This window comes from Adiantum capillus-veneris, chromosome 16 (assembly GCF_014529385.1).
Source record: "Adiantum capillus-veneris isolate H3 chromosome 16, ASM1452938v2, whole genome shotgun sequence".
NCBI lineage: Eukaryota > Viridiplantae > Streptophyta > Polypodiopsida > Polypodiales > Pteridaceae > Adiantum > Adiantum capillus-veneris.
The window spans coordinates 144,938,666-144,964,362 of record NC_140946.1 but is presented as its reverse complement, the minus strand read 5'-3'; the positions used below and the strand labels follow the sequence as shown (position 1 = coordinate 144,964,362).

General features: G+C 42.5%; 1 protein-coding gene across 2 annotated transcripts; it reads right to left on the bottom strand.

Annotated features, from left to right (window-relative positions):
• Window positions 1–14,622: 14,622 nt before the first annotated feature.
• Window positions 14,623–17,900, bottom strand: LOC147440007 (pentatricopeptide repeat-containing protein At5g16860-like). Of its 2 annotated transcripts, none has more exons than XM_086485703.1 (2): window positions 15,654–17,900; window positions 14,623–15,080 (listed from the first exon to the last, which is right to left on the bottom strand). In XM_086485703.1, the coding sequence occupies exons 1-2, from the start codon at window positions 17,766–17,768 to the stop codon at window positions 15,009–15,011; spliced, it is 2,187 nt and encodes a 728-aa protein (XP_086341829.1). In that variant the 5' UTR covers window positions 17,769–17,900; the 3' UTR covers window positions 14,623–15,008. The 2 variants fall into 2 exon arrangements, with proteins under 2 accessions (XP_086341829.1, XP_086341830.1); XM_086485704.1 differs by lacking the exon at window positions 14,623–15,080 and having other exon boundaries at window positions 15,094–16,361; window positions 16,689–17,900.
• Between the last annotated feature and the right edge of the window lie 7,797 nt (window positions 17,901–25,697).

Below are 25,697 nucleotides of genomic sequence, written 5' to 3'. Positions count from 1 at the left end.
CCCCATCTCAGAATGATTGGCTAAGGGTAAAGGAAGACAAAGAAGACGAGCCACAACGAGCACCAAGGGTGGCTACAAGGTTGAAGAGACAGCTAGAGCCAGTTGCAGAGGAGCAACCTGAGCAGAAGAACGGAAAAAAGGAATCTGCTCAAGTGCCGGCCAAAGAGACAAGATCACAAAAAGCGGTTAGACTCGAGAGGCTGATGGAGAGTTTCCGAGCAGAAAGAGCCCTCAAGGGTGATTTAAACGAATGATGGAAGCCATCTCTCGAGTCTATGTCTGGATCATCCAGAAGAGTGCAGAGGGACCTCTTTGAAGACTATATCAAGAATTTCGAGATCCTTGATGCTGCAGCAGAAAACATTCCCCATGTCCCTTTCACCGAGGAAGAAGTGGAGCAGATAAGGCAAACATTGCTAGATGAACAAGACAGCCAAGAAAGGGAAAGAAAAACGAAAGCGGACAGATACTTAAAGGGCAAAACTGCAGCTTTACCAGATAGCCCTAAACCCAGCCCACAGCCATCACCGCCACCATCACCACCTCCTAGCAGCCCTTCACCAGAAGATAAGGAGGCTGAGGACAATCAAGAAGAACACCAGGATGAGGAGCAAGAGCAAAGGCAAGAACCTGAGCCGAAAGAAGAGGCCAAGCCTGCGTATGAGCAAAAAGAACTAGAGGAGGCATATTATGCATTTTTGGACCTGCTAGCTGCAGGCTATACAAGGGAAGAAGCCGCCACAGTCGCATTCGACTTGGCGAGGACAGAGCATAAAGAACAGATGCCAGGCATCCGGCTAGTGGAGCTAAAGGAAATTGCTATCGACACGGTACACCTGCACCCACCCTCTAATGATTGGGAAGTGGTGATGACAATGCTAGCTGGAATAAGAGCACAATCTGTGGCATCAGACGAAGAATTGATAACTCTAAAGGCCACCGAAGAAAAGACCAAGATGGAAAGGGATACTCTGCAGGCACAAAGCCAAGGACAAAAAGAGAGAGAAGCTGACCCCCAGGCCAGCTTGGCAACGGCTCTACACCAAGCAAAGGAAGAAGCAAATGAGGCAGCAGCAAAAAGATTACAAGCAGCTGAAGAAGAGTGTCTGCAACTCAGCAAGTCATTGCAAGATGCCGAAAAAGAACGGGATAATCTGATGCTCCAGCTAGCAGAAGAAACTAAAGAAGTAGAGGCCATGAGGAATGCCAAGGAAAAGGCCGAGATAGAACAAGAAGCAAGCTTGGATGAAGTCCTTGAGCTCAAGGACCAATTAAAAGTCAAAGATCAAACCATCCAGAGGCTGCGAGCATCACCCGCTAGAGTTAGAGCTACGAGCTCGACTCAAATCATTTCCGAGAGTCAAATATATGAAGAGCAGATGCAAGAACTTCAGAAGGAGCTGACTCTTGAGAAGAAGCAGAGGTTGATGATGGCTGAAGGTTCTATCGCAATGCAAACCAGAATGGAGGACAGCCAAAGAACCCTACAAGAAGAATTGGAGAGCATAAAGATAAAGCTCGAGGAAGCTTCAAAAGTAAACGGTGAACTCAATGACCTCCTCGTGACTATGGGCGGAGAAGCCGAAGCTGAAAAGCAGACACTCCTCAAGCAAATTGAGGAGTTGAAAGTCCGGCAACAAGCAGAAGCAGAAAGCTCAGGGCCAGCTGCCAATGAGGGCATCGACCTCGACAATGTGGCAAATCCTGTGGACACACCCATGCCAGAGGAAAGCACAGAAGGATCCTCTCAAGAGCCACAGGATCTAACACAAGAAGAGGAGGAAAAATTGCGTAAAGCTATAGAGGCAGAGCTCAGAGAAAGCACAAAGGAAGCCTTGGAATGGGAACAGAGGGTTTTCAAATCTATGACAATTTAGAAAATCGACGCCAGCAATCTCAGGCGTGAATGGCTTCAACCCTCTCTCCCATATCCATTGCTGAAATATGAGGCGGCAACAATAAACAGGCGAATCAGAGAAGAGCCAACGGTCCCTCTCTACAACGCAGACACCTCGAGGCCAGAAGGAGTAAAGCTCATACTGGATTCTCAGCCAAAGTGGAGGAAGGCTTGGCTTACCAAGTACCCGCAATACCTAATACACTTGGTAGAGGTACCTAAACACATCAGAGACAACCTCAGCTTCTGTCCTCTACCAAGGGTTAGGACATGGAAATCATAAGAAATCTTACAAAGAAGCCAACCCACTTGGCTGAACTACCCAAAGTTGTCGGGTGTGAAGGCAGGTGAGAGAATAAGTGTACAATACACGGTGAAAACCCTAACGGGCGCCATAAAGTTGTTCACTAGCTCACCTGACCTTACATGCATTATGATGAGAAAGATCTGCAGAACCATCCTAGCAGTGTTCGAGACCTTCAAGCCAGGCCAGGTGACTGACAACATATTCTTCTTCCAGGATACATACAGATGTGCTTATGATATGTCAGGTCAGCCTTCCAAGGAGGTGATACATGCGTTGTATCAAAGAATTATGTTTTTACCATCCTATCACCTCCAAGCTTTTGAAGAAGCATTCTACACGGGGTTCTTCACCATGCATACAGATATCTTTGGCCCAACAATGCTAAATCTACATGCACGGTACGAATCACTACTAAAGATGCGGGAGACCATAAGATGAAGCAAAGGATCAAGGCCATGTCGGGGACGACATGAACAAGGAGGGGGGGGATGTTAGAAGCTGGACACACCCCACGGCATCTAACTACTCGGCGGACTATTGGTTTTGTAATTATTCATTCATTGAGGAAAACCCGATTTTTCACCTTGTAAATATTGGGACTTACAGAAGTTTCCAGATTGTATCCCAGTTTTGATAGTTAGATTGAGTAGATGGTTGATTTTGGGTGCGGAGAAGTGCAACGTGTTGGCCCCGACTAGAGCTACAAGACGATACCAACATTGCGCGCGTACGGTCCGGCTTTGGGAGCTCCTTCTACGAGCTTCATCGGTTGTTTGGGTGAGCATACATTATCTGATTTCGCATTGCAGCATATCCACGCGTTCACATTGAGTAGAGCTACACATTAGGCACTTCAGATTTTGGAAACAAAGACCTGCAGATTTTGACCAGACATCCTACGTGTTTCTACACCGGGTATTTTGGGTCGTGATTTTGGTTTATAGACCTTAGGGAGAGCGGCCTATAGGTATTAGTAGGGTCTCCTTCAAGTTCTATGGTGTTTCGAAAGTGTTTGATGGGTGTTCGGCTCTAACAAGCGTTGTAGGAAGATTCCTCTTTTTCACTTTTGAAGACTGTGACTTAGACAATTGGTAGGGACCTCTGTAGGAATTAGTTAGGAGTCGGTCGAGTGTAGGTTGACACCTTATGCTTGCTTCCACGCGCCTGCGGGTCGAGCTTCATCCTTAGCTGACATTACTTGTTAGGTGAGTTCTTGCTGTGCTGACGTCCGTCGCGGCGTATCCGTCCAACACATCCTATCGGTTCACTAGTTGTGCCACTTGCGAGCCCTATCTCACCAAACACCACTGCAAGATCTTCAATAGTGGTGGACTCTACCTCTCTCTTTATGCTATTTGAGGAGTTATCGCAGAAGTCCAGACATGTTATTGCTACCATTGATCTTGGTGCATAGAGATTAGTTTCTACTCACTAGAAACACTCAGCCACATATGTAGATATGGAAGGGTCTCTGTGTGTCGCACAAAGTGCGATTGTGGATAGAGATGCTACTATTTTTTCTTTGTGACATGCATTGAAATATAAGTCTCAAATCATTGACGACCTCCGAGCTCAGGTGCAAGGATTTTGTGAGATGCTACTACATGGAGATATGGGGGTTTAGGCTCTATTGGGTATGGGGTATGGATGGATGGGTCCGTGGACACATGTACAGACTCTTGTTGGTTATACACAGGCATGTACTTCTACACAATTCATGGAACCCTATTTGCAGATTCTTGTAGGATATGCTCAGCCTCAGTAGTTTCCAGGTTTCATTAGTCGGCCCCCATGCCACAGATGCAATCGACACACAGACTTCCTTGCGATGATTTTTCTCATGTGCACCACCATGGCTATGTAAGTAGACGACCTCGGTACACTTTAGGACAGGCTCTTTCATCCGTTGAGTAGCAGATGGCTGCTCCATTCACAGAGAGCCATTTCTTTGAGAGCAGAGTCCATCAAACTTTAGTCCAACAGTAGACTCCCACCATGGATTTGATGGCTCCCCCTCCGAAGGCTGACACTCTTGGTACATCAGTGGTGAGATGACACTCTCTCTTGGGTGACAGAACTCGGATGTTCTACTCAACTTTCTCTTGTACATATGCACTAGTGCTTCTTTTCAGCTCTTTCAATACCCTAGTGGTTTCTTTTTGTAGTTTAAGTGTTCCTCTCACCAAGACGGTGAGTGGTCTTGTGTGGCAGGCAACCTGTAGAGCAGGGCTACAGTGTCACAGGCACGAGACAGATAGTTAGTTTGGGCTAGAGTTTACACACTGGATGAACTCGCCTGGGCAGTGACACATGACAGAGATACAAGTGGTAGTCTAGCTGACAAAGTACCATATCACCACCACCATAATTTGGAGATTTTCTTAGCTAGATTGGATATTTTGTGAACCATTGGTGGCTCTTTATGGTTGTATACATCGGTAGTTGTTATAAGTCATTATTATCATCATCTATTGTGTATGGTTGAGCATCTTGCATCTTGAGTCTTGAGTTCATGCACAACACTTTTGCACCATCCCTGCACACTTGAGCCTCGACACCCCATTGTACCCGTGAGCTATGGGCTTCGAGCTAAGTGTGTTAACAGCCAGCCAGAGTTTGTACTGGTTCATTTGAGTTAGTCGAGTACCATGATGTTCAGGTTCTACTGATGAGTCATTGTGTTTTCTCTGTTATTCATTGTTTACAGTGTCTTCATTCTATTGGAGTGATATTTCACGCACATTTCACTGAGGAGCACCCATTGTAGAGAGAACGACACACTCTTTTTGCTACACATACTAATTATTCAACTTCCAATCAGATTACTAGCCTGCTGCCCCAACTTGATCATCAGCCAATTGTCATTAGCCTCACTATTATTGTGGAATGTACTAAGTTCTATTGAGGACATCAGTGTATTTCCTTTACAACATTCAGTCTGCATCTTATCAACTCGAACAACGTGTAGAGAGGATTCACTATCTAGAGCAATTGGAAAACTTGCTTTGAACAATTGCTTGTTATTCAATTGGTTTCCATTTCCATTGCCTGAACTCCTACAAATTTGATGATGCAAGCATTCCCCACCAATATCCATAGTTGGTTGTATGGAGATAATGACAAGATGAGTTTGAATGACATACACTAGTGATGCCAGATTTTCCCTGAATCCTCTTGTGCACTCATTTTGAGTATGATGTAACCAGGGAAAACTGCAAAGTGTTGGTATGATGAATTAAACATTTGAGAATTCTTTGAGTAGAAACCCGTGGTACATGCATCTGAATGAGTGGAGTAAAGCCCGCTAGTTGAAGATTGTCACCATTGCCAAGCTCCAGCTCCACAAGATTGATACATGTATAACTCAAAATAGCTTGAGCTTGCTCATCCTTGAGATATTTGTATTTCATCATTGCATGCAAAAGATCAGGCCTTCCCCCAGAGATGGAAAAAGTTGATTGTGATGACCAACAACCATCCCGTCACCTTCAGCCAAAGACAACCACAAAATGCTTGCATCCCACTGGATACATCTGGAACACCATATTAGAGACTTTGAGACTTTAGAGCCAATCTGGGAGTCACCAATCTTTTGAATATTTGGCCATGTGGACAAATCTCAAACTATTTTTTAAGGTCAAAGACTTCCACAAGGTAGTACTTGAAAAGCTCTTCCAAGCCATGCTCACAAAACTCCATCTAAGATTTGGCCATGTACTCAAATCCTAAGTTTTGAAAGTGGGAATTGGGAAATTCCCAAATTCACTAATATGGTGTTCTGGACTCTCCCAACACTCTGGAAGCCAATTTGGGACCACAATTTGGCTCTTCGCCGAACCTATTTTTGGCTACCGCCTTGCTTATGATTTTGATTGTTGTGGAAATTCTTAGGTTCCCATTTAGGCACCAATGGCCTGATAAAACCTTTGCCATAACTGAATTGAATTCCACATTCCATAATTACTTGTGTACCATTTCATCTCCTTAGCAAAAGGATTATCCCCTAATCCGATTGTAGAGGTGTGCTGCTTCCATCATCTTGCCAATGCCAAAGGTTACCGGGTTGCCTCGTACTCCTGGCCATGGTCTCCCTTCTTTGTTTTTGAATGGTTTTGAGAATACTTGTGCTTATACGACCATAGTATTTCTTAGAACATTCTATTGTTGGGAGGGAAGGATATTCCCACATAACATTGCATACAATGGTTGATCTCTACGATCCATTCTGTGAGCAACCAAACTCATGACACTTTCATCTCTAACAAAATGTGTACACACATCTGAGATTGTACTTGCGGTTGTCCAAGCAAATAAAGGCTAGTGATAACTCCATTCATGAAGTAGTCCATGATACTTTGCCAAAGACCATGCCTGCTTGTGACAAAGAGAAATCAGCAGTCCCTGGCTGCTTGTATCCTCCCCATTCTTCTCACCAAGCATGTTGCATTGGCTCTTTGACTTATTTACCATGACCTTTGGTGACATGAAATATACCAATAAACCATGGTTCTAGACGGTCAAACCTCCCCAAAAATGATGGCCTGTGTTGGTTGCAAAAAAAAAAGACTTTTGTTCTACTAGTCTAGGAATTACTTGTAGATGATCAACTATATCTTTTTCCTCTGATGCCTCCTCCCTTTGTGCAAAGCATTCTAGATTTCCATCAAGAGCTGCATCAATCTCTTCAACACGAGAATCATCATTGTCGATAGCATGATTGTATTTTGGGCCTCATTTCCCTTAGGAAAGAACGGCTCATCTTTGCCACTAGCTCGCATGTAGAATGTATGCTGATGCAAAAACTATTCTTCCCGACTGAGATGCTCCGCTTGTATTTGCTCATCTCTGGCTCAAGAAGCTTGAATCTCTCTTGAATTGAAAGCAGTTGATTCAAAGCTAAAGAAGGACAATCACAACCATGCTTCACAAAATTGCCTCACTGATGACAATAAGCACAAGAAACTTTGGGATAATGAAGATGAACTAAATGATCCTACCACCAAGCTTGTAGCATATACGAGATCTCGAGAAAATCTTCATAGGAACATGCATGATAATGTTGAAACTCTTGCCCACTGCAAGAAGGATTTTGGACAATGAAAAGAAGAATGCTTCTTGGATGAACATTCAAAACATCTCTTAATTGGTCATCTATAGAGAAATTGATAATCCAGCTCCATCAGAGACACCACTTCAGTGCCTTTGTGAGATTGTCAGCTCGCTATCCGTGCAAGGCAAAGTCAAATGCCTCAATGAAGCACCATGATCACCAAAATGTAGAAGGTGTGAATGGTGTCTACTTGATCACTCAATACAACACAACAATCTCCAAAGATACAAAAATTTTCAGATGGATTCAAATGAGTACAACTTCTAAGGCAATGTCCTACTCTCCCTATCCTCAAGATTCGCTATGGATCTCTCTACACATAGAGGTCGCCATAGTTGGCTTCCCTCGCAGTAAACATACTTATTCTTCAAGTTTTCCCCCCCATTATTAATCAAGGCTACATTTTTATACTCATTTCCCTTGTCCGGCCACCTAACAATGCCATATGATCCCACTTCCAAAAGTCATGGAGGCTTGTTCGTGTTTCTTGGCTTTACATTTCTCTTAGGGGTTTTGTGGTCTAAAGTTCCCTTGGGCTATCATAGCATCAACATTTAGGCATCCATTATAATTTTCTATGGGGTCACAAAATTGGTAATCTTAGCCCTCATAGTGTGGCATTGATGCTTCATACTCACCCTCATAATAGAGAGTGGTAGACACTACCTCCTTGCCAAATCATTTGCACTTAACACCCACTAGCCTCAAACATATGGTGCTTGGAAAAATTGGTTGTTCTCATAGCACTTGTTTTGGGCATTCTACTTGATTATGTTTGTTGTCCTACATTGATAGGCATTGGGATCTTGTAGACCTCTTCTTCTAGATAGAAATAATTGTTTGATGCCCTATCATCTACATATCTCGCACAAGAGGCCACTATTTTCAATTTCTTGGTAGCCACAAATTGTGGAATGGGTTCCATCTAATATGCCATGCACATCTGGTCATTGATACTAGCATCTTGCCTTATGTGGCTTATGATCATATCAACCAAAGCTTTTGAATTCAATTTTTTCTTGTTTCTCGTGAGGCTTTCAAAGTCATATCATTAGATGCTTTCAACAAATCATGGTCTTTTGACATATGAAAATCCTAGCAACATGGACAAAAGGTAGTATGACCCTTCCTCAAAGAGATGAATGTGTAGCTATTTTCTTATCAACTCTTCTAAGAAGCAAGATATGATGTGCTCTTCCAAGAGCATCTTGTTAAACACATATCTAGCCATGTACATCCTCAGTCTGCCTATACACTAGCTTACCATCTCCTTCTCTTCTTCCTTGAAAGTTAAGATCTTTGTAAAGATTGTTTGATGACCGTCTTAAAAGTTCAAACTAAGGTTTCAAAATCAAACAATGCACTTGGTTACAAGGTTTGGAAACATGATAATGGTGTTTCTTCTAATGTCAACCCAAATCCTAGGATGATGGTGGTCAAGTCCCTTATACACTTGCCAAATAAGACTTGTCTATACTAGGCCATATAGTCTGATCAAAGCCTCTACAAATATTTTGCAAATGGGATGGTCATATCTCCTTAGGTATCAGTCTTCCTTAGGTGGGCTATTCATATAGGTTGCCACTCCATGGCCCTAGGCGTACACTATAAAAGTTTGGCACTAGGCTTTCACCTCCATGTTGCTTCTCTCTTACTTCCTCGCACATTCAGGTTGTCAATTGCTCATCCAATTCATTAGTCTTGGCTTTTGGGAGCTGGCCCTTGAGATATTATTGAGTTGAAACCCCCATGAAGGCTAGAGGTTCTCACTCTTCTTCCTTTGAAAATGGTGCTAAAAGATCTCTTACGTTTGATGCCTCACTTTGTTGAAATGGTTTCTAGGGTACTTTTATAGGGAGGTAATATTTTAGGTTCCTTGGTACGAATGATCTTTATTGTCGCCTTCATTTACTCCATAAACTTTTGGTTGAATGAAAAGTGTGCTTCTTCCTCCAAGGCACATGAGTATTCTTGAAGCTTCTTGGGTAGTTCCTCCTTGAGAGCTATTATTGCCTGCATTGTAGCCTTCGTTGAAAGAGGATTGGCAATCTTAACAACAGTGCACGAGTTGGTTCACACAAGTCTAAAATCGTTTATTGAGGGTGCTTTCTCTTTACATTTTTTCTTGCTTGTTTATTGGTGATAAAATCCACTTGTTAATGAATAGAGAATCCCTTGGAGAGAATGGTCTCTTCATCATCCGAGGCTTGGGTCTATGTTGGTTAACTATGATTAAAGGATGAGATCCATCACTAGTGAAATCTTACTGTGAGATCCCCACCCCGCCGTATCAAACGAAGGATCTGATGGTGAACCTGGTGGCCACTAGATCTATAGCGGAAGCAAACAAAGTGGTTCGAGGTTCAACTAGCGGACGATCTCTCATCACAAAGTGAGTCGAGCTCGAGCCTACTAGCAATGAGATCTAGCTCCACCTCACAGGGGAAGCGTACTTAAACTATCTAGCGATCTTAAGACCCACCTTCCAAGAGGAGATAAACCTCGAGTGCCTTTTTTCCCATGTTTCAGAGGCACGTACACTTGACCTTCGCCGCTCTAGGGGCAATGAGTATTACTAGTATCGATTTAAACACTATGGGGACAGAGAGTTCCCGACCAATTGAGACCACCCTTCTCATAGGCATTGGCAACCTGAGCCAAGCCCCCACTTTCCACCCCCACACTCACACTTCCTTGTGTGTCCTAATTACTACCACAATGATTGTTCAACATAAACATTCCTTGATTAGATTCCGAATCACAATGTTCCTTAAGACAGCCTTCAATCAGTATTGCAAAGTGGCACCAAGACAGAGTTCTGGTAAAAATTCTACTCAAACTTATTCATTAAAATTCCAATGTTCTGGAGGTACAACATCCCCCCTCCAGCGAGAGTTTACTCCTCCCGTTGTCGCCTAGCTGCCCATACAACTAGGTATGTCCACCGCATAGAAAGCACGACATGGACATTCCCACCGCATAGAAAGCAAGACGTGGGTTCCCACCGCATAGAAAGCAAGTCGTGGGTATCCACCGCATAGAAAGCAAGTCGTGGATTCAAGAGCCCTTAACGAGGAACTCTGTCCCCTGTGATCAGTAGGGGGGTCAGGACTAATTCAACATTGGAAATAGAATAAACATGTCAAGCTAAATTTTCCCTGGCAGACATTCTTTCCTATTGCAAACAGTATATCCATCAATCATTTCTTTCCTACCTTAGACTTAAATGTACAATGAATTCAAATGCCGAGATTTCCGTCAGATTTCTCCAACATGTTTGGGGATATGTTCTTTCCTAGCTAAACATGTGCAATGTTAATTAAACAACTGAATAAAATTGTGACCTACATCTTCCATTTCTTCGTCAATGGCTCGTGAGATGGCCGGTGCTTGTTCGTCCATGGAAGCTTTTCCCTTTCCATTCACATTGCTCGTTCCCGCCTCGTGGTCGTGGGCACCACCGAAGCGAGTTCTCTTAACCGGGGTCATTTTACTCACTACTTTAAATGATAAACTTGAAGAAAAAGAGCTAAGGTCCGAGAGCATCATAACAAACCAATTGGCAGATTAGAATCATTAAAGAATCCTCCTTATGCAAGAGATTAGATTTTTCCTTCGAGACCTAGCAATTTTATGGGTAATTCTTTACTTGCCCTATGGGAACTGTCTCTAAAGTTAATCAGTTGGCTTAGATGATTAAAAAATTCAGAAGTTTACTAAGTGATTTACAAGAGATATGAAGTAAGCAACTCAATCACTTTCCTAGTGCAATTTGAAGATGCAAAATTACCGCAAGCATGTGTGATAGAAAATTCTCTTCTTATTGGCCTAATGACGGTTTAATTTAGCCTTAATCATATCTTAATGTGAGAGAGATTGAGTCTAATTTAATTACAATACTATTGAATGGTAAAAGAATGAATTTCATCAAATCTACATTATTACCGGCTGACAATTTATTAACTATGCTGCCTAGAGAGAGAAATCTTTCCTAATCATGTATTAATCATTTATTAAGAATGATGAATGACTGCATAAATTAGCTAATTGAATGATGATTATGTAATGGAGTATAGCTATGTAAATTTAGAGAGCAGCTATTGAGAATTATAGCTAAAAGTAGGCATAGTAGACGAAGAATTTGGGAGAATAATGATGAGAATTAAGAAGAGCCGGAATTAAACCATAATTACCGTGATTAGGGGCTGAGAATCCTCTGATTTTTCTGATCCAATGAATCCTCAAGATGAGAATTTCGGTAGTACCTCCCTCCTTGCTTCTCCTTCAAAAATTGTATGTCTACCGTCAGCACCTCCCCAAGGTGTGTGTAGGTGTGTGTGTGTGTGTGTACTGGGTGTGTGTGTGTGAGCATGTGTGTGTGTGTGTGTGTGTGTGTGTGTGTGAGCACACCTTTAAATAGGCCTCCCAAGCTGAAAATCGACCCTGCTTGCTATTTGCATCTGGGAGCTACTCCAGTTAAGCATGGCAAGTGTAGTCTCCTACCCACCAAGTGTCCAGTTGGCTTGGTTAGCTGGCTCTCACACTTAGTTGCAAGCTTGGAAACTCTCCCAAGACTCCCACAATGACAAAAGGCTCCCCCTAGCTGCTAAAGCTCACCTGGAGTGGCCTGGAGCCTGCTCCCACACAGCCTCGAGCCCCGGTGTCTCCCCGGGCAATTTTGGGAAAATTTGGTTTTAAGCTAAAACGGGTCATACGAGTCGGAATTTGATGCCGAAAATTGCTATAGCAAGCCCTAACTAAGGCGTACTGGTCCGAGTACCTGCCATATTTAGCAGCCCCGAGGTCTGAAAATGCGTTTTTTTAAATTCGGGGTGCGGGTGCAGTTTTTTGAGATGGTCAAAACTGGACGGGTCGGGTGACCAAAAACTTCCTATTTTTGAAATTTTTTTACAAAAATTATTTTAATTCACATTTCGAAGCTTTAAAACATTCTAAACATCATGGCACTGACAGAATTCAAAAAATTGCTAAAAATAGTAATTTTTTTCATTATGTTCATTTCAAGGTAAAATGGTGCTCTTTTTGATCGGGGTCAGAGACCTTACACTTACCAATAGCTATTAAAGTTGAAGTAAACTACAGGGTAATAACCAAGATCATTTCCTCCTCTTAGTAACCCCCCATAGCCACTAAATCTTGCTTCCAAATACTATTTTATCTAGATGCTACATCCACAAATCTCACCATTATAGCAACTCTAGGTAAACGAGGTTGTGTTCCTAGAGTAGTAGTTGGTCTTGAGGTCTTGAGGGTCTCCCCTCTAATTAAGGGTCTCCCCTACCTTGGATTGCTTAGTGTTGGTACTATAAAATAATAGTTCGTGTGTTGTGGGCTCTTATTTTCCATCATAGATCACTCCACAACATGCCATTACCTTCAGCATCATTTGTACCCTTGGTAAGCACCACACAACCTTGAATGAATGCTAGAGAGATGCTTTGCATTATGTAAAAAATTTCGGCTTGCAAGGAGCTGCAAGAAACAAGGATGCGGTCTTAGCATCCCCGAGTGCTACAACCAACATTAGAGGCTATCATGGACCCATTGATACAATAAAATGCAACATCTATAGCATCTTGTCCTTAAGCCCTTCAAGGAAACATGAGATCAAATGTTCCTTTGATGCTTTCTTTGCAAGGGATAAGATGAACTGTAGATTTTAAGACAATGAAATATGTCCCAAATTATATCCTTCTTCTCAAGTTTAAAATTCAAACCCTATACTTCTCTATCAAAGCCTTGATCGTGACTTCAAAATATAAAGCACTGACACTCACAAAGGCTAAAACCATGTTAGTAATTGATGTTCTAGAGTAAGCCCAAATCCTAATACCATTATGTACATGTTCAAAGCCTAAACACTTAGGCCATTGTGTACATATCACCTTTTCAACATGTTTTGGTATGTAGTTTGATCATAGTGTTTACAAGGTTTTAGGAGATGGGATGGCTTACTCTCTTTTGAGATTCCTCCTCTCTATCAAAGTCGAGAGAGATCCACTTCCAATGGATCAGCCATGGCATCTAGTTTTGATATGCTTCCCCCGATTTCCCCAACCACATATGGGTTGTTTTAGGGCACTTAAATAATTTGGTGGTAGCATGGCTAGCTCACACTTTTCTTATATCAATGTTCCCCAACATAGGCCACCTCTAAGGTTCCAAATTCTATTTAGGTGGGATGGAATCTTCACTCTCTTGTGGGTCTAATTGGATCTAGGAAAACCCGTTGGCATTGTTCAACCTCTCATTTATTGGGGATTGTAGCATGAAATGTAGAGTGTGTCCCACCAAATTGAAAAGGTTAAATGAGTAGAGCTTGGTCTCCCATGCATCAAAGAATTTCTTAGAACCGTTGAACTCAATGGTGTACACCAAAATTGTGCACTCGAAAGAGTAAGGTATAGAACTCTAATTGAGTCTTTTATAGACCAACCCAAAGCATCACTCATTCAAATCATCAACTCATCCAAAATCATGAAGTATCTAGGCCTCTCCAATGAGGATGAAGTTGGCTTTGGTGGGTCTTTTTGCTTCCTTGTTGTCTTCCCATTGTTTGTGCCTCTTCACAAGTTTGTTTTTCATACCATTTTGCATACCAAGAGTCTATAGGAGTTGATGGAGCAAATCTTTGTTGGGAAATCCCATCATGTGTGACGAAAGGCAGAATTGGCTTGTTTTAAGCTAAGTTTTCTTTTTAGAGAGGATCTGCCATGGAATAGTTACCTCAAAGAGTCTAGCACATTCACCCATTCAGATCGTACATTCATAGCAACAGCCTAAAATAAACAAGGATTGGGAATTCTCATTGATAGCACTTGATCTTGACTACGTTCGTTTCAAAGATGAGTACACCACTGCAACATGAGCATCGTAAACATGCATAAAAATGTTTGGGGGGAACCAAGTCAAAACGACCGATGTTTGCTAAACTTGTACCATGACTGCACAGCTGCATATTCATGAGTATTTGCCACTGCAGTATATGAATGAACACTTCTTGAAAAAATACAAGTAGGTAGCAGAAATACAAAAACAGTGTTAATGAGAGGAGCAGAGAGGCAACAATATGAATCGCAAACATAAAGGTAACAGTATGAATAGCAAGCAGAAAGAAGCAGACATACAAAAACAGTGTAATGAGAGGAGCTTGCAGTTGTCAACCCAATGGAAGGTTCTACTTGGAGCGGAGGACAGCAATATGGACGTAGGTCTGCTTAAGGAGGGCTGTGTCAAAGAGGGTACCCAATTAAAAAAAAAACAAAAACAAAAACAAAGTTGACTTGTTTTAAATGACAGAAAATTTAACCCATACATGTTTCTACATGTAAACTTTTTGAAATTAGACAAAGTAATCAGGTGGTAGAAAAATGACCATAGGGGCGTAACAGTGTAGAGTGATATAAATACAGAACTGATAAAAGCGTTTCAACTAGAAATCTAACCCTCTTCTTCCTTCGAAGCACTAGGGTCACAGCCTGTATGTTTTATATTTAAAATCAAACAAGTACCAAGAACTCTATTGCTATCTGTTAGCTAAACATTGTTCCATGTTCCATGCTTTCCTGGATATTTGTTGGTTGGTGATAGCTGCAATGCTATCAAGGTACTTGCAATGACTGCCTCTTTTATTATTGGGTTCCTCCTTTGTTTAACGCACTCGGCTTTCTTATTTACAGTTGGCAAATCCATCTATTTTGCAATCCGTCACAGTATATGTATAAGTCCAAGAAAAGCAGATCTACCTACGAAGCAAAGCCCAAGTTATAGACCCATGGAAGTCATCCACAAACGATATAGCAAAAACTGGTCAGACAATCACAAGGTGGATATAATATAAAGTTGTGTTATCCTCAAGTGGACCCACCTAGTCACTATTGAACTCCTTTGCTAAAAGGTGCAATCAAATTGAAATGTGAGCCACAAGATGCAGTGTCCAGCTATGTATGACACATACAAATGCATCACCCAAAACAAGAAAAGAGATTTTAATGTAAACAATATTTAATAAGAAGATGAATGGGGTTTCTTGTGTTTTTGTGTAATGTTTTGATCCAATTTACATGGTGTATGAATGGCCGACACACAAAGGATACCCTTACCGTAGTGCCTTCGGTAGTAGAGAGAAGCCCTAGCCTTACTACTGGCTTGTCATAAGATGCACATATGTTTGCCCCCAGCTCTAAGACTAATCCTGACTGGGGAACATACTCGGACGACTTCAGCAAAACTCGTAAGCTCTTTAATTTTGAGAATACCTCGCCAATTTGGGGGTGCACGCTTAGTCCAATTACAAACTCATGCACAGTGTTGTTTACCTCAATCCACGCAGTCCCGAGCTTCTTTTGAGCTTCAGCATACTTCCTCAGCTTCATAAGCTTGTTGGCATCCTCCCACTTGTTGAAGTTGGCATAGACATTTGCCAAGAGGACATAGCCAGAAGCGACATTGCTGTCCAGACGTACCGCTTGGCTAAAGCATTCTTCAGCAAGCTCTTTGCTGTCGTGCAACCTGCAAGAATAGAGCAAAGTCAGCCAGCTAGTCACATTGGGTGAAAGAGGCATTGACTGAAGTAGCTCCTTTGCCTCATCTAGGCATCCACAATGGCCTAGAAGATCTATCATGGCATTGAAATGCTCGATGCTAGGGTTGATCTTCTGGTTTTCCTTCATAAACCTTAAAAGTTCCCAGCCCCCTGATACATCACCAGAGTGGCTGCAAGCAGCAAGAGCATTGATGTACGATCGGCTGCCTGGAGTCACTCCTCCTTGCTTCATGTCAGCAAGGCATTGCAAGACAGAGTCATTTAGTCCATGCTGCGCATATCCTCCTATCATGGCGTTCCACAATGCCACATCTCTGTCTTGTGAAGACATGAACACCTTCTCCCCATCTTCCATGCTTCCACAACTAGCATACAAGTCAACAAGACTGCTTGTGAGAACCAAGTCTGCTTCAAAGTTGCTTTCAAAAATCTGACTATGTACAAGCTCCCCTTGCCCTAATGCTCCAACCATAGCACATGCCTTCAAAACACAAGAGAGAGTGAAGCAATCAACCTTTACACCAATTCTTTGTGATTTGTGAAAAAGCTCCAAGGCAGGATGGCCTTGCTCGTGCTGTGCATAACCAACAAGCATGGCATTCCACGTCACAGTATCTCGATTTGACATGCAATCAAAAACTGCACGGGCTTCCTCAATGCTCCCATTCTTGGCGTACATATCGATTAAGGTGTTGCAAATAGACACATCAGACCCTAAACCATGTCTTATGATTGTGTCATGTATGAGCTTCCCACTTGTTATTGCATCCACACATGCACAAGCTTTTAGAGCGCAAAAGAAAGTTACCTTATCAGGTTTCACACCCTCTCGTTGCATCCATTCAAACACGGATAGTGCAAGAAGGCACTCCCCTTGTTGTACAAATCCAGAAATCAAGGCATTCCAGGAAGATTCATGTTGAGTAATGCCATCTGCTTTCATTCTATCAAACATCTGGAATGCAAAATCGCTGTTTCCTTGCTGCGCATAGGCGGACATCAACGCATTCCATGACACTGCGTTCCGACTGGATAAAGAGTCAAAAACCCTGCGTGCTTCCTCTAGTCTCTCAAGTTTAGCATACATGTCTACCAGAGTTGTCCCAATGGATAGGTCCAAGTCTAGCCCAGTCATGACAATTTCACCATGCAACGAGTAGCATTTGCCTAGTGATTTTACTAGTCCATGTGCTTTCAACAGGCACAAAAAGGTTACTCTATCGGGCTGAAAGCCACCCAACATGAAGTTCTCATGAAGTTTCAAGCATGAAGGTGCATCCCCATGCTGCAAGTAACCTGACATCAAGGCATTCCATGCGATGACATCTTTGTGTTTAAGCAGTTCGAAGACTACCTTCGCCTGTTCCTGATCTCCACATTTTGCGTACATGTCCACGAGGGTGCTTCCAATTGCCAAATCTGATCCAAGCTCAATTTCCCGAACTAGCTTGTGCACGTGCTTTCCCTGCTCCAACAAGCCCAACATGCTGCAGGTTCTCAAGATGCACAGAAAGATGACCTTGTCCGGCCGGATATCGGAGTGCTGCATCTCGTAGAAAAGCTCGATTGCCCTCTGACCCTTCCCGAGAGAAGTATGTGCAGAAATGATGAAATTCCATGTGTAAATGGTTGGGTTGGAAATGCTTGAGAAGACTATGCTCGCTTCAAGCAAGCTCCCATAAGCAGTGAAAAAGCGGATGAGATGGTCACCAAGGAGGGAATCTGAAGCAAGACTTGTGTGTATGATGAGAGAGTTAAGGTTCCGGCCACCTGCGGCATCTGCAGCTTTGGTGAGATCGTGTAGAAGAGGCTGAAATGAGTGCCGGGACAAGGGGAGCCCGGCCACATGGTCTCGTTGTAAGGCTTCCAATGCGTCTGAAAATGACATCTATCCTTCTCTGCACATGTCAAGACTAACATTTTACGAGATGGTAAGCTGTCCTCGTTGCAGGCCTGCGAGCAAGCTTTCCATGAAAGTGAGAATTCCTGAAATTTGTGAAAAATTTTCCAAAAATGTCAAATTTCAAAAAATCCAAGTGTCCTTGTTGCAATTTTGCATTGACTAGCATCCGGTCTGTCCCGCCCTTGGCACTAAGTAACACCCATCTTTAATGCGGGTGGAGTAATTGGATCGACGGTCCGGGTTGAGGGCTAAACCTGGCCAACGGGGAAAACTAGGCGTCAACGGGGAAAACGAGGCGTGCCGCCAAAAAAGCGAGGAGCATTAAGCCTGGCCAACGGGAAAACGAGGTGCGATGAGGAGATTTGAACCCGTGACGTCGCGGGCCGGGTTTAGTCACATGGGCTAACCACCTCACCCGCGCATGCATTATGTATCCACAACCCGTCTTACAACATTATATTGTAAATTAACATGCATTGCCCAGGCTGTCCAGGTTTAGTTTTTGATGTGATATTTACGGCAGCGATCTTCTCGGCTTTCACGCGTGAGCTTCTCTGACTAAGATCCCATTGCCTCCCCTCCTTAAAATGGGTGTTACTTAGTGATGAGGATGTCCCGCTTTTCTTTGACCGATAGCGCCCCAAAAAATGAATGATAATTACTTGCGATCTCATTGTTGTTGTGAGAGTCATTGTGCCGTGGTGGTGCTAGCATTGTTGGTGATGGTGTTGTTGTTATGAGTGCCGTGTGTACTCGTATTGCAAGCAACAATGGTAGGGCTTCAAGGTGGTGAAGGTGAGCAAAGTGGAATACAGGACGAGAGATGGTACAGTGGAACGTTGGACTGTGTAGAGTTAGTGGTGTGTAGAGCATAAGGCAAGGAGGTGAACCAATATAGAGTCTTGATCCAATAAGGTACATTAGCGTCATGCATATGATGTAATTGAGAGTGTGGTGCAGTACCACTTTGGATTGGCTCGGTGACAGTTTGAGAAATGGAAATTAGGGGAGATCCTCCCTTGCCTCGATAGAAACATCCTACTTATTACTTAACATTGCATATAGTTTGCATACGAAATATATATTTTCTTTTCATGATGCCCCTTCTCTCTTGCTCTCTTTAATGTAGAGAGAGAGAGAGAGAGAGAGAGATAGATTGATTTATCGTCCACGTAGGTCAGATATGACCCATGGGACCATCACAAAAACATTACATTGGTTTGTTACTTCTAGGTGAATCCATCGGATACATATCAATTAATGACTGAGGGTCCAATCGACAGGTTAAAAAGAGGAAGAGAAAAATCAAACGAGATCTAAGGAGGGTTAGGTAGAGCCTTTTTAGGTGCTCGAAACTCTTGGATGATGGCTTTACCTCCCCGATATAGTGCCCATTTATCTTCCTTGTGGGCTTCATGCATCTTCTTGAGCTCATTCTTTTTTAGCTTCAATTGATTTGTCGTGAGCTCCTCGCTAATCCAAATCTTTGTCCCTTTGAGGAGTCAAGATTGTCGTAACAATTACGTTTTATCCTCTTTGTCCTTGAAAGTGAGAAGACAATGCCCGGGCAGCATTTGTCTATGTGTCTTGTTGATCCAAGAAATTGTTTTAGGTTTGATGTTAATTGGTTGGAGGATTTCGTTGAGCTTGGTGATTGCTTCATCGAGAGTGTCCTTGGTGGTGCACCATGGCGAGAGAAGCCCACCAATGCAAACCTTGAGGGTGTTTTCTTCCCGGAGTCTTTGTTCGCGGAACTCCGTTGTCATGCAAGTCTACACTTTGGCAAAGGATGTTGATTATGCTTGGGTGACCTTTGCTTCGACTTCTTTTACTTTGTCAGCAGCAAGAAGGGCTATGGCATCACAACGTGCCAGAGAGAGAGAGAGAGAGAGAGAGAGAGAGAGAGAGAGAGAGAGAGAGAGAGAGAGAGAGAGAGAGAGAGATCATAGATCATAGATAAAGACAGATCCAAACGCAATCCTGTGAGTTAGGGTGGCTTTTTGTCATGCATTTTACTCATTTTTTAGTATTTTGATCAATTTAATGCGTTTTTGATAGGTAAAAATGTGAGTTACTCTATTAAATAGAATATTGAAGCACCAAAAGATATACGTTACAGGAAATTTGAAGGGCAAGGGTGCTCACAAAAATTCAAACCGTATGGAAGTGCACAATACCAACATAACTTCCATGATATCCTTTGCAATACCCTACTTATGCATATACTTATAATGCTCTAAACGTCCAAGGTCCAAATTCTACCAAATGATGACGTACATGGCAAGGTGTATCGACTTGAGTAAAAGCCCTGAGTCACTATTACTCATCAAAACCTATAAAGTAAGGCACTATATTGATAGGAAGTCTTCTACAGATGCTAGTACGTGCTCTAAACATCCAAGGTCCAAATTCTACAAAATGATGACGTACATGGCAAGGTGTATCGACTTAAGTAAAAACCTTGAGTCAGTGTTACTCGTCAAAACCTATAAAGTGATGCACTACATTGATAGGAAGTTGAGAGACAACAAACCAAATAGTGCCAATTATTTAGTCACCATTCTCATTCTAGTCAAATGCAACATGGTAATATCCAAGCGTAAAAGACGACAATCTCCCAATGTTATCTCTCCACCCAACCTCTGCCCCTTATATAGGCACCCCCTGAGCTCAATTCAGACACGCCCTCCTGACCTTTGGCCCTTGGCCTAACATTACTCTCCCCTTGGAGAAGTGTTTTCACCCTTGAAAATAAAAGTGGGAAATTTCCTCTCAAGAACACTAATGTTGTAATGCAAATGGCCTATGAACTTTGAGAATAGCGGAATTAAGAGAATTAGAGTGAGCATTTTTGTGAGGTTACTTTGAGAACTTGGAGGGTGAACTTAATTGATGGTAGCAACATAACCATAGTACTTAATTAACTTGGCATGAACAATACTTTTTCAAGAGAGAGAGAGTATTAGAGAAGATGACAATAGATGAGGACCGGATTTACTTGGAGCCCGTCCCCCCTCCAAAAAGCATTTGTATTATAGATTCTCCCATCAAGAGAGACTTTGTTACAATACAATGTTTGTGTTCCTTGTGACCTTGGTGATGCTATGAAGATGGAAAGCTTCATGCATCACGAGATTAACATAAACTTTGCAAAAAGCATTAACTATCCCAAGCCTCAGTCCCAAGGCCTCAAACACCTTCGAAGGTGGAGAGAGCTAGTAGGGAATGAGGGTAGGGAAGAGGAAGAAGAAACATTCCATAAGAGAAAGAAATAGTTCCTCACTTATCATCACTCTTCTTGCTTAGCATAGCATAATAGCATAGTAATGAAGATGAAGAAGATGGCAAGCTTAAGCATTGAAGCATGGCTCTTGGTTGGATTTGCATTCCATAGCCAAGAGTGTTGGTGTAGGCTCTCCACTTCTCAACAAACTTGGAGAAGGAGATGGAGCTCTTGCAATTTGCACTGAGAGAATGTGTGTGTGTGTGTGGAAGAGTATACGGCCCCTCTCATGCTTGGTCCACCTCTCTCTCTCTCTCTCTCTCTCTCTCTCTCTCTCTCTCTCTCTCTCTCTCTCTCTCTCTCGTATTATTTTATTATTTCCTTTGGACATGTGTCCTCTTTTCTTATTTTGAGAGAAAGAACTTAATTATCTATTTTTATGTATCTAAATTCTCATTGGACCCTTTAAAACCTAACCAATAGTATTCAAGCACATCATGAGGGCCACATGTGGAGGATCATTTGAACATGTGTCTTTTATGATTATTAAGTCATTTGGTTGAATGGAATACTTCAAGGACTTATTCAATCAAGCAGGCATTTGTCTAAAAGACCCACAATGTCTCGGAGACCCAGTCTTCATAGTACTTTTTGAATGCTCTAGAACACGTAAAAATACCTCTTTCCCTCCCATGAAGGTAACTAGCTGACATTTATCATCAACATACTTTTTGTACCTATCCCTTGCTTGTGGAGCAAGTGTCAACATACTCATGTGGTCTTGGATTCCTTTTGCTAAAATTTCTCGGTTGCCTGTTACCATATACATGTGGTAGTGATGTGTGTGAACACACTAGGACCGCTGGGGCATTTTTTCCCTCTTTAGGAGGTTTTTTCCCCCGAGCATTGTATATACGCCCATCACTCTAGGGCTATCTATCTTTCCATTGCACACTAAGTAATACACTCTCTATTGTGTTCCTTGAGCTTCCTTCGTCTTCTCCAAGCTGTGTGTGTTTCTCTGCAACCCTAATTCCAACAATTGGTATCAGAGCAGGTCACGTCCTCCCGGGCTTAGTCTCCAACTGCTCCAGCACATGCCTGCTCACTTTCTCCGATTTCAGTGAGCTTTGGCTATCGTTCGCAAGTCGACAAATATTTTGGGAGAGCTCATGGAGCTTGGTCTGCTCAAAATTTTGATTTGGGCTCATTTCGGCCTCCGTTTCCACTACAGGCCGTACTGCACAGGCTATTTTGTCATTTTGTGCAGAATTTCTGTCAGTGTCGTTTTCTGCATAACAAGTGCCTTATAGTCTTCTACGGTTTGTGCTATATAGCACAGGTTGTTCCCGCTCCGTTTCTCCTATTTTCGGGCAGTTTTCACATCAGGTGCAGCATTTACCATGCCTGACAACAACAACACAGATGTGTTCAAGATGTTTGCTGCTAAGGACAGGTTGGATGGGGACAACTACCCTAAGTGGGCTTATATGATGCAACATGTTCTTGTGTCAAAGGGCATCTGGAACATTGTGCAAGGCATTGATGTATGTCCTGGTTCTGAGGATGTAGGCGATGTTGAGGATGTTGCAGGTCTTGCTGCAAGGATTGCAGCTGTTAGAGTTGTTTTGCCTACGGCAGAACAAGCTCATTGGGATGTTAAGGACGCGTAGGCTCATGCATTGATTGCATTGTCTATGAAGCGCACCATTGTTCCTCACATTCGTTCAGCAAAATCTGCAAAACAGGCTTGGGATATTCTAGCAGGTCTTCATGCAAGCCCCAATGAGGCTAAAATTGCTTTACTGCGTAAAGAGTTGGAGTCGAAGATTATGCATGAGGAAGATGATTTGGACACGTTCCTTGCTAATATCAAGGATATCAATGAGCAACTTATTTCTGCAGGTGAAGTTATTTCAGATAGTTTCATTGTGCAGACTGTTCTTGATGCCTTACCAGATTCTTACCAAACTTTTGCTAGTACTTGGAGACTTATGACCCTAGGAAATCCACAAGTTCTCAAGTTTGATGCATTATGCACATTGCTATTTGCAAGAGTCACTTTCCATAAAAAACAGGACTAGACAGTGTGCAGTTGAACATGCTTTTATTGCTTCTCAAAGAAAGGGTAGTAACAGCAATGCAGCCACTTCTTATGGTTCTGCTGTGAGTGGCAAAAATTCTGTTCCTAATGCTTCTGCTGGCAGCAATTCGTCTGGAAATTATGGTGATAAGGGCAAAAAGAAGATGCGTTTCCATTATTGTAAAGCCAATGATCACTTGATCAAGTGATGTCCTAACTTGAAGGCCAAAGAGGCTAAGAAGAAAGAGGGTGGTTCCACTGCAAATGCTGGTTCCACTACAAATGCAACCATTGTTGATTCTTCTGTGAATGGAGACTGTGTTGGTGATGTTGATGCAGAATGGGCTTTTAGCGCAGAGTGCACTTACAATCCTGTTGTCCATGATGCATGCTTATCAGTTGCTGCAGATTCACATGTGTGGTATTTCGACAATGGTGCTACAAAGCACATTACCTCACATCGTGAATTGTTTACCTCTCTTGAGTCTGTCCCTCATGGGAATTCAGTCACTTGTGCTAACAACGCCTCTTATCCAGTTTAGGGAGTTGGAAAGATTGTGCTCACTGCCGCTAATGGCAGATCCTTCACACTTGTTGATGCACTTTATGTACCTGGAATCAAAAAGAATCTCTTGTCTGTATCCGCACTTGCTAGACTTGGACTTGTAGTCAAATTTGTGGATGACAGATAAACAGTTCATGATCTCAATTTTGGTGATGAAATTGTTGCATTTGGCCTTTTGTGCCGTGGACTGTATAATCTCACTTTCTATGACAAGTGTGGACAAAATTTTGCAAATGCTGTTGCAGATTCAAGGGCTATTTCAGATGCAAAACTTTGGCATGCACGTTTTGGTCATATGAATATTGCCAGTTTGCTGCGTTTGCAGAAATATGATATGGTTGCTTATTTGCCACCTCTTGAAGCACCTGTCAAACATGTTTGTGAAGGTTGTATTTTGGGTAAGATGCAACGTTCTAAGTTTCCAAAGGATGGTTCAGTTCGGGCCACATGCAGGTTGCAGCTTGTGCATAGTGATGTTTGTGGGCCCATGCAAACTCCATCCTTGGGCACTTACCTGTACTTCGTGACTTTTATTGATGATTACTCCAGGCATGCATGGGTATTGCGAAGTCCGAAGTTCTTATGTGCTTCAAATAATTTCTGGCTATGGCTCAAAATGTCTCGAAATGTACTATGGGCACCCTCCGTTCCGATCGAGGGGGGGAGTATATGTCTCATGAATTTAATGCATTCCTGGCTAGTCATGGGATAAAACACCAATGTTCAGTGCCTTATACACCTCAGCAAAATGATGTTAGGCTGAGAGGAAAAACAATTCACTGACGGAAATGGCACCATGTATGGTCAAAATTCTTGAGGCCATCATTTTTGGCTAGAGGCCATCATGCATTCTTTTTGGCTTGAGGCCATCATGTGTGCCACTTATGTACTTAACAGGTATCCTACGAAAGCTTTGCAGTCTATTACTCCATATGAAGCATGGCATGATAGAAAGCCTTCTATTGAGCACATGCGTGTTTTTGGCTGTTTGGCATATGCTTTGGTGCCACAAGTGCATCGCAGAAAATTGGATGATAAGGCTGTCAAATGTATTTTTGTTGGTTATAGTGCTGAAGCAAAGGTTACAGGTTGTATCATCCGCAAACAAAACGTATTCTGGTTTCACGGGATGTAGTGTTTATGGAAGATTTTGTTCAGCCCTTGCTGTCATGTACTAGAGACAGTAATGTAAGCACAGGACACTTATGACACTTTTTTGCCTCTTTTCAGTGGTGGAAATACGAATGTAAGTTCCAATGAGGCAAATGTACAGCCTATGGGGGTTTTTGAAAATGTTTTAGATCAGCCTATTACTGATGCAGATGTACATGATGTACTTGATGAGGAAAGGGCTGAAAATGAGCAGGCTAGAGGAATGCCAAAATGGTTGGTGCACACTTTGCGTGACAGTAAATTGGATGCACCTTTGTCTAGTCGTACTCGTTTAGGCTCTCGCCATGCATCTTATGCATCAGATTGTTATGCTTTGGCTGTGTCTAGCTTACATGATGTTGAGGAGCCTCTGTCTTTTGATGAAGCACAGAATTCAAAAAATTGGATGGCTGCCATGCAATCAGAATATGATGCACTCATAGAAAATGACACATGGACTTTATGTAATTTTCCTCCTGGCAAAAAGGCCATTGGTACAAAGTGGGTTTACAAGTTGAAACACAAGCCGGATGGTGAGATTGATCGCCATAAGGCTCGACTTGTTGCCAAGGGTTATGCACAGCAAAAAGGCATAGATTATGAAGAGACTTTTGCTCCCACTTGTCATATGACTACTGTGCGTTTTCTATGTGCATTGGCAGCTCATTTTGGTTGGGATGTACATCAATCAGACATTGTTACTGCTTTCTTGAATGGTGACATATTTGAGGAAGTTTATGTAACGCAGCCTCGCGGTTTTGTCATAAAAGGACAAGAGGACAAAGTGTGAAAATGTAACAAGGCTTTGTATGGGTTGAAGCAATCTCCTCGTGCTTGGTATGAGAAAGCTGACACTCATTTGGTCAAATAAGGCTTTCGTAACAGTCCAAC

What these genes read in the sequence shown, in the direction of transcription:
- LOC147440007 (XM_086485703.1), bottom strand. Translation starts at nt 17,768, where the DNA reads ATGTCATTTTCAGACGCATTGGAAGCCTTACAACGAGACCATGTGGCC. An exon ending in TCGGGACTGCGTGGATTGAG is followed by an intron (nt 15,081 to 15,653) that starts GTAAACAACACT and finishes TTTGCTTCGTAG; the next exon opens with GTAGATCTGCTTTTCTTGGA.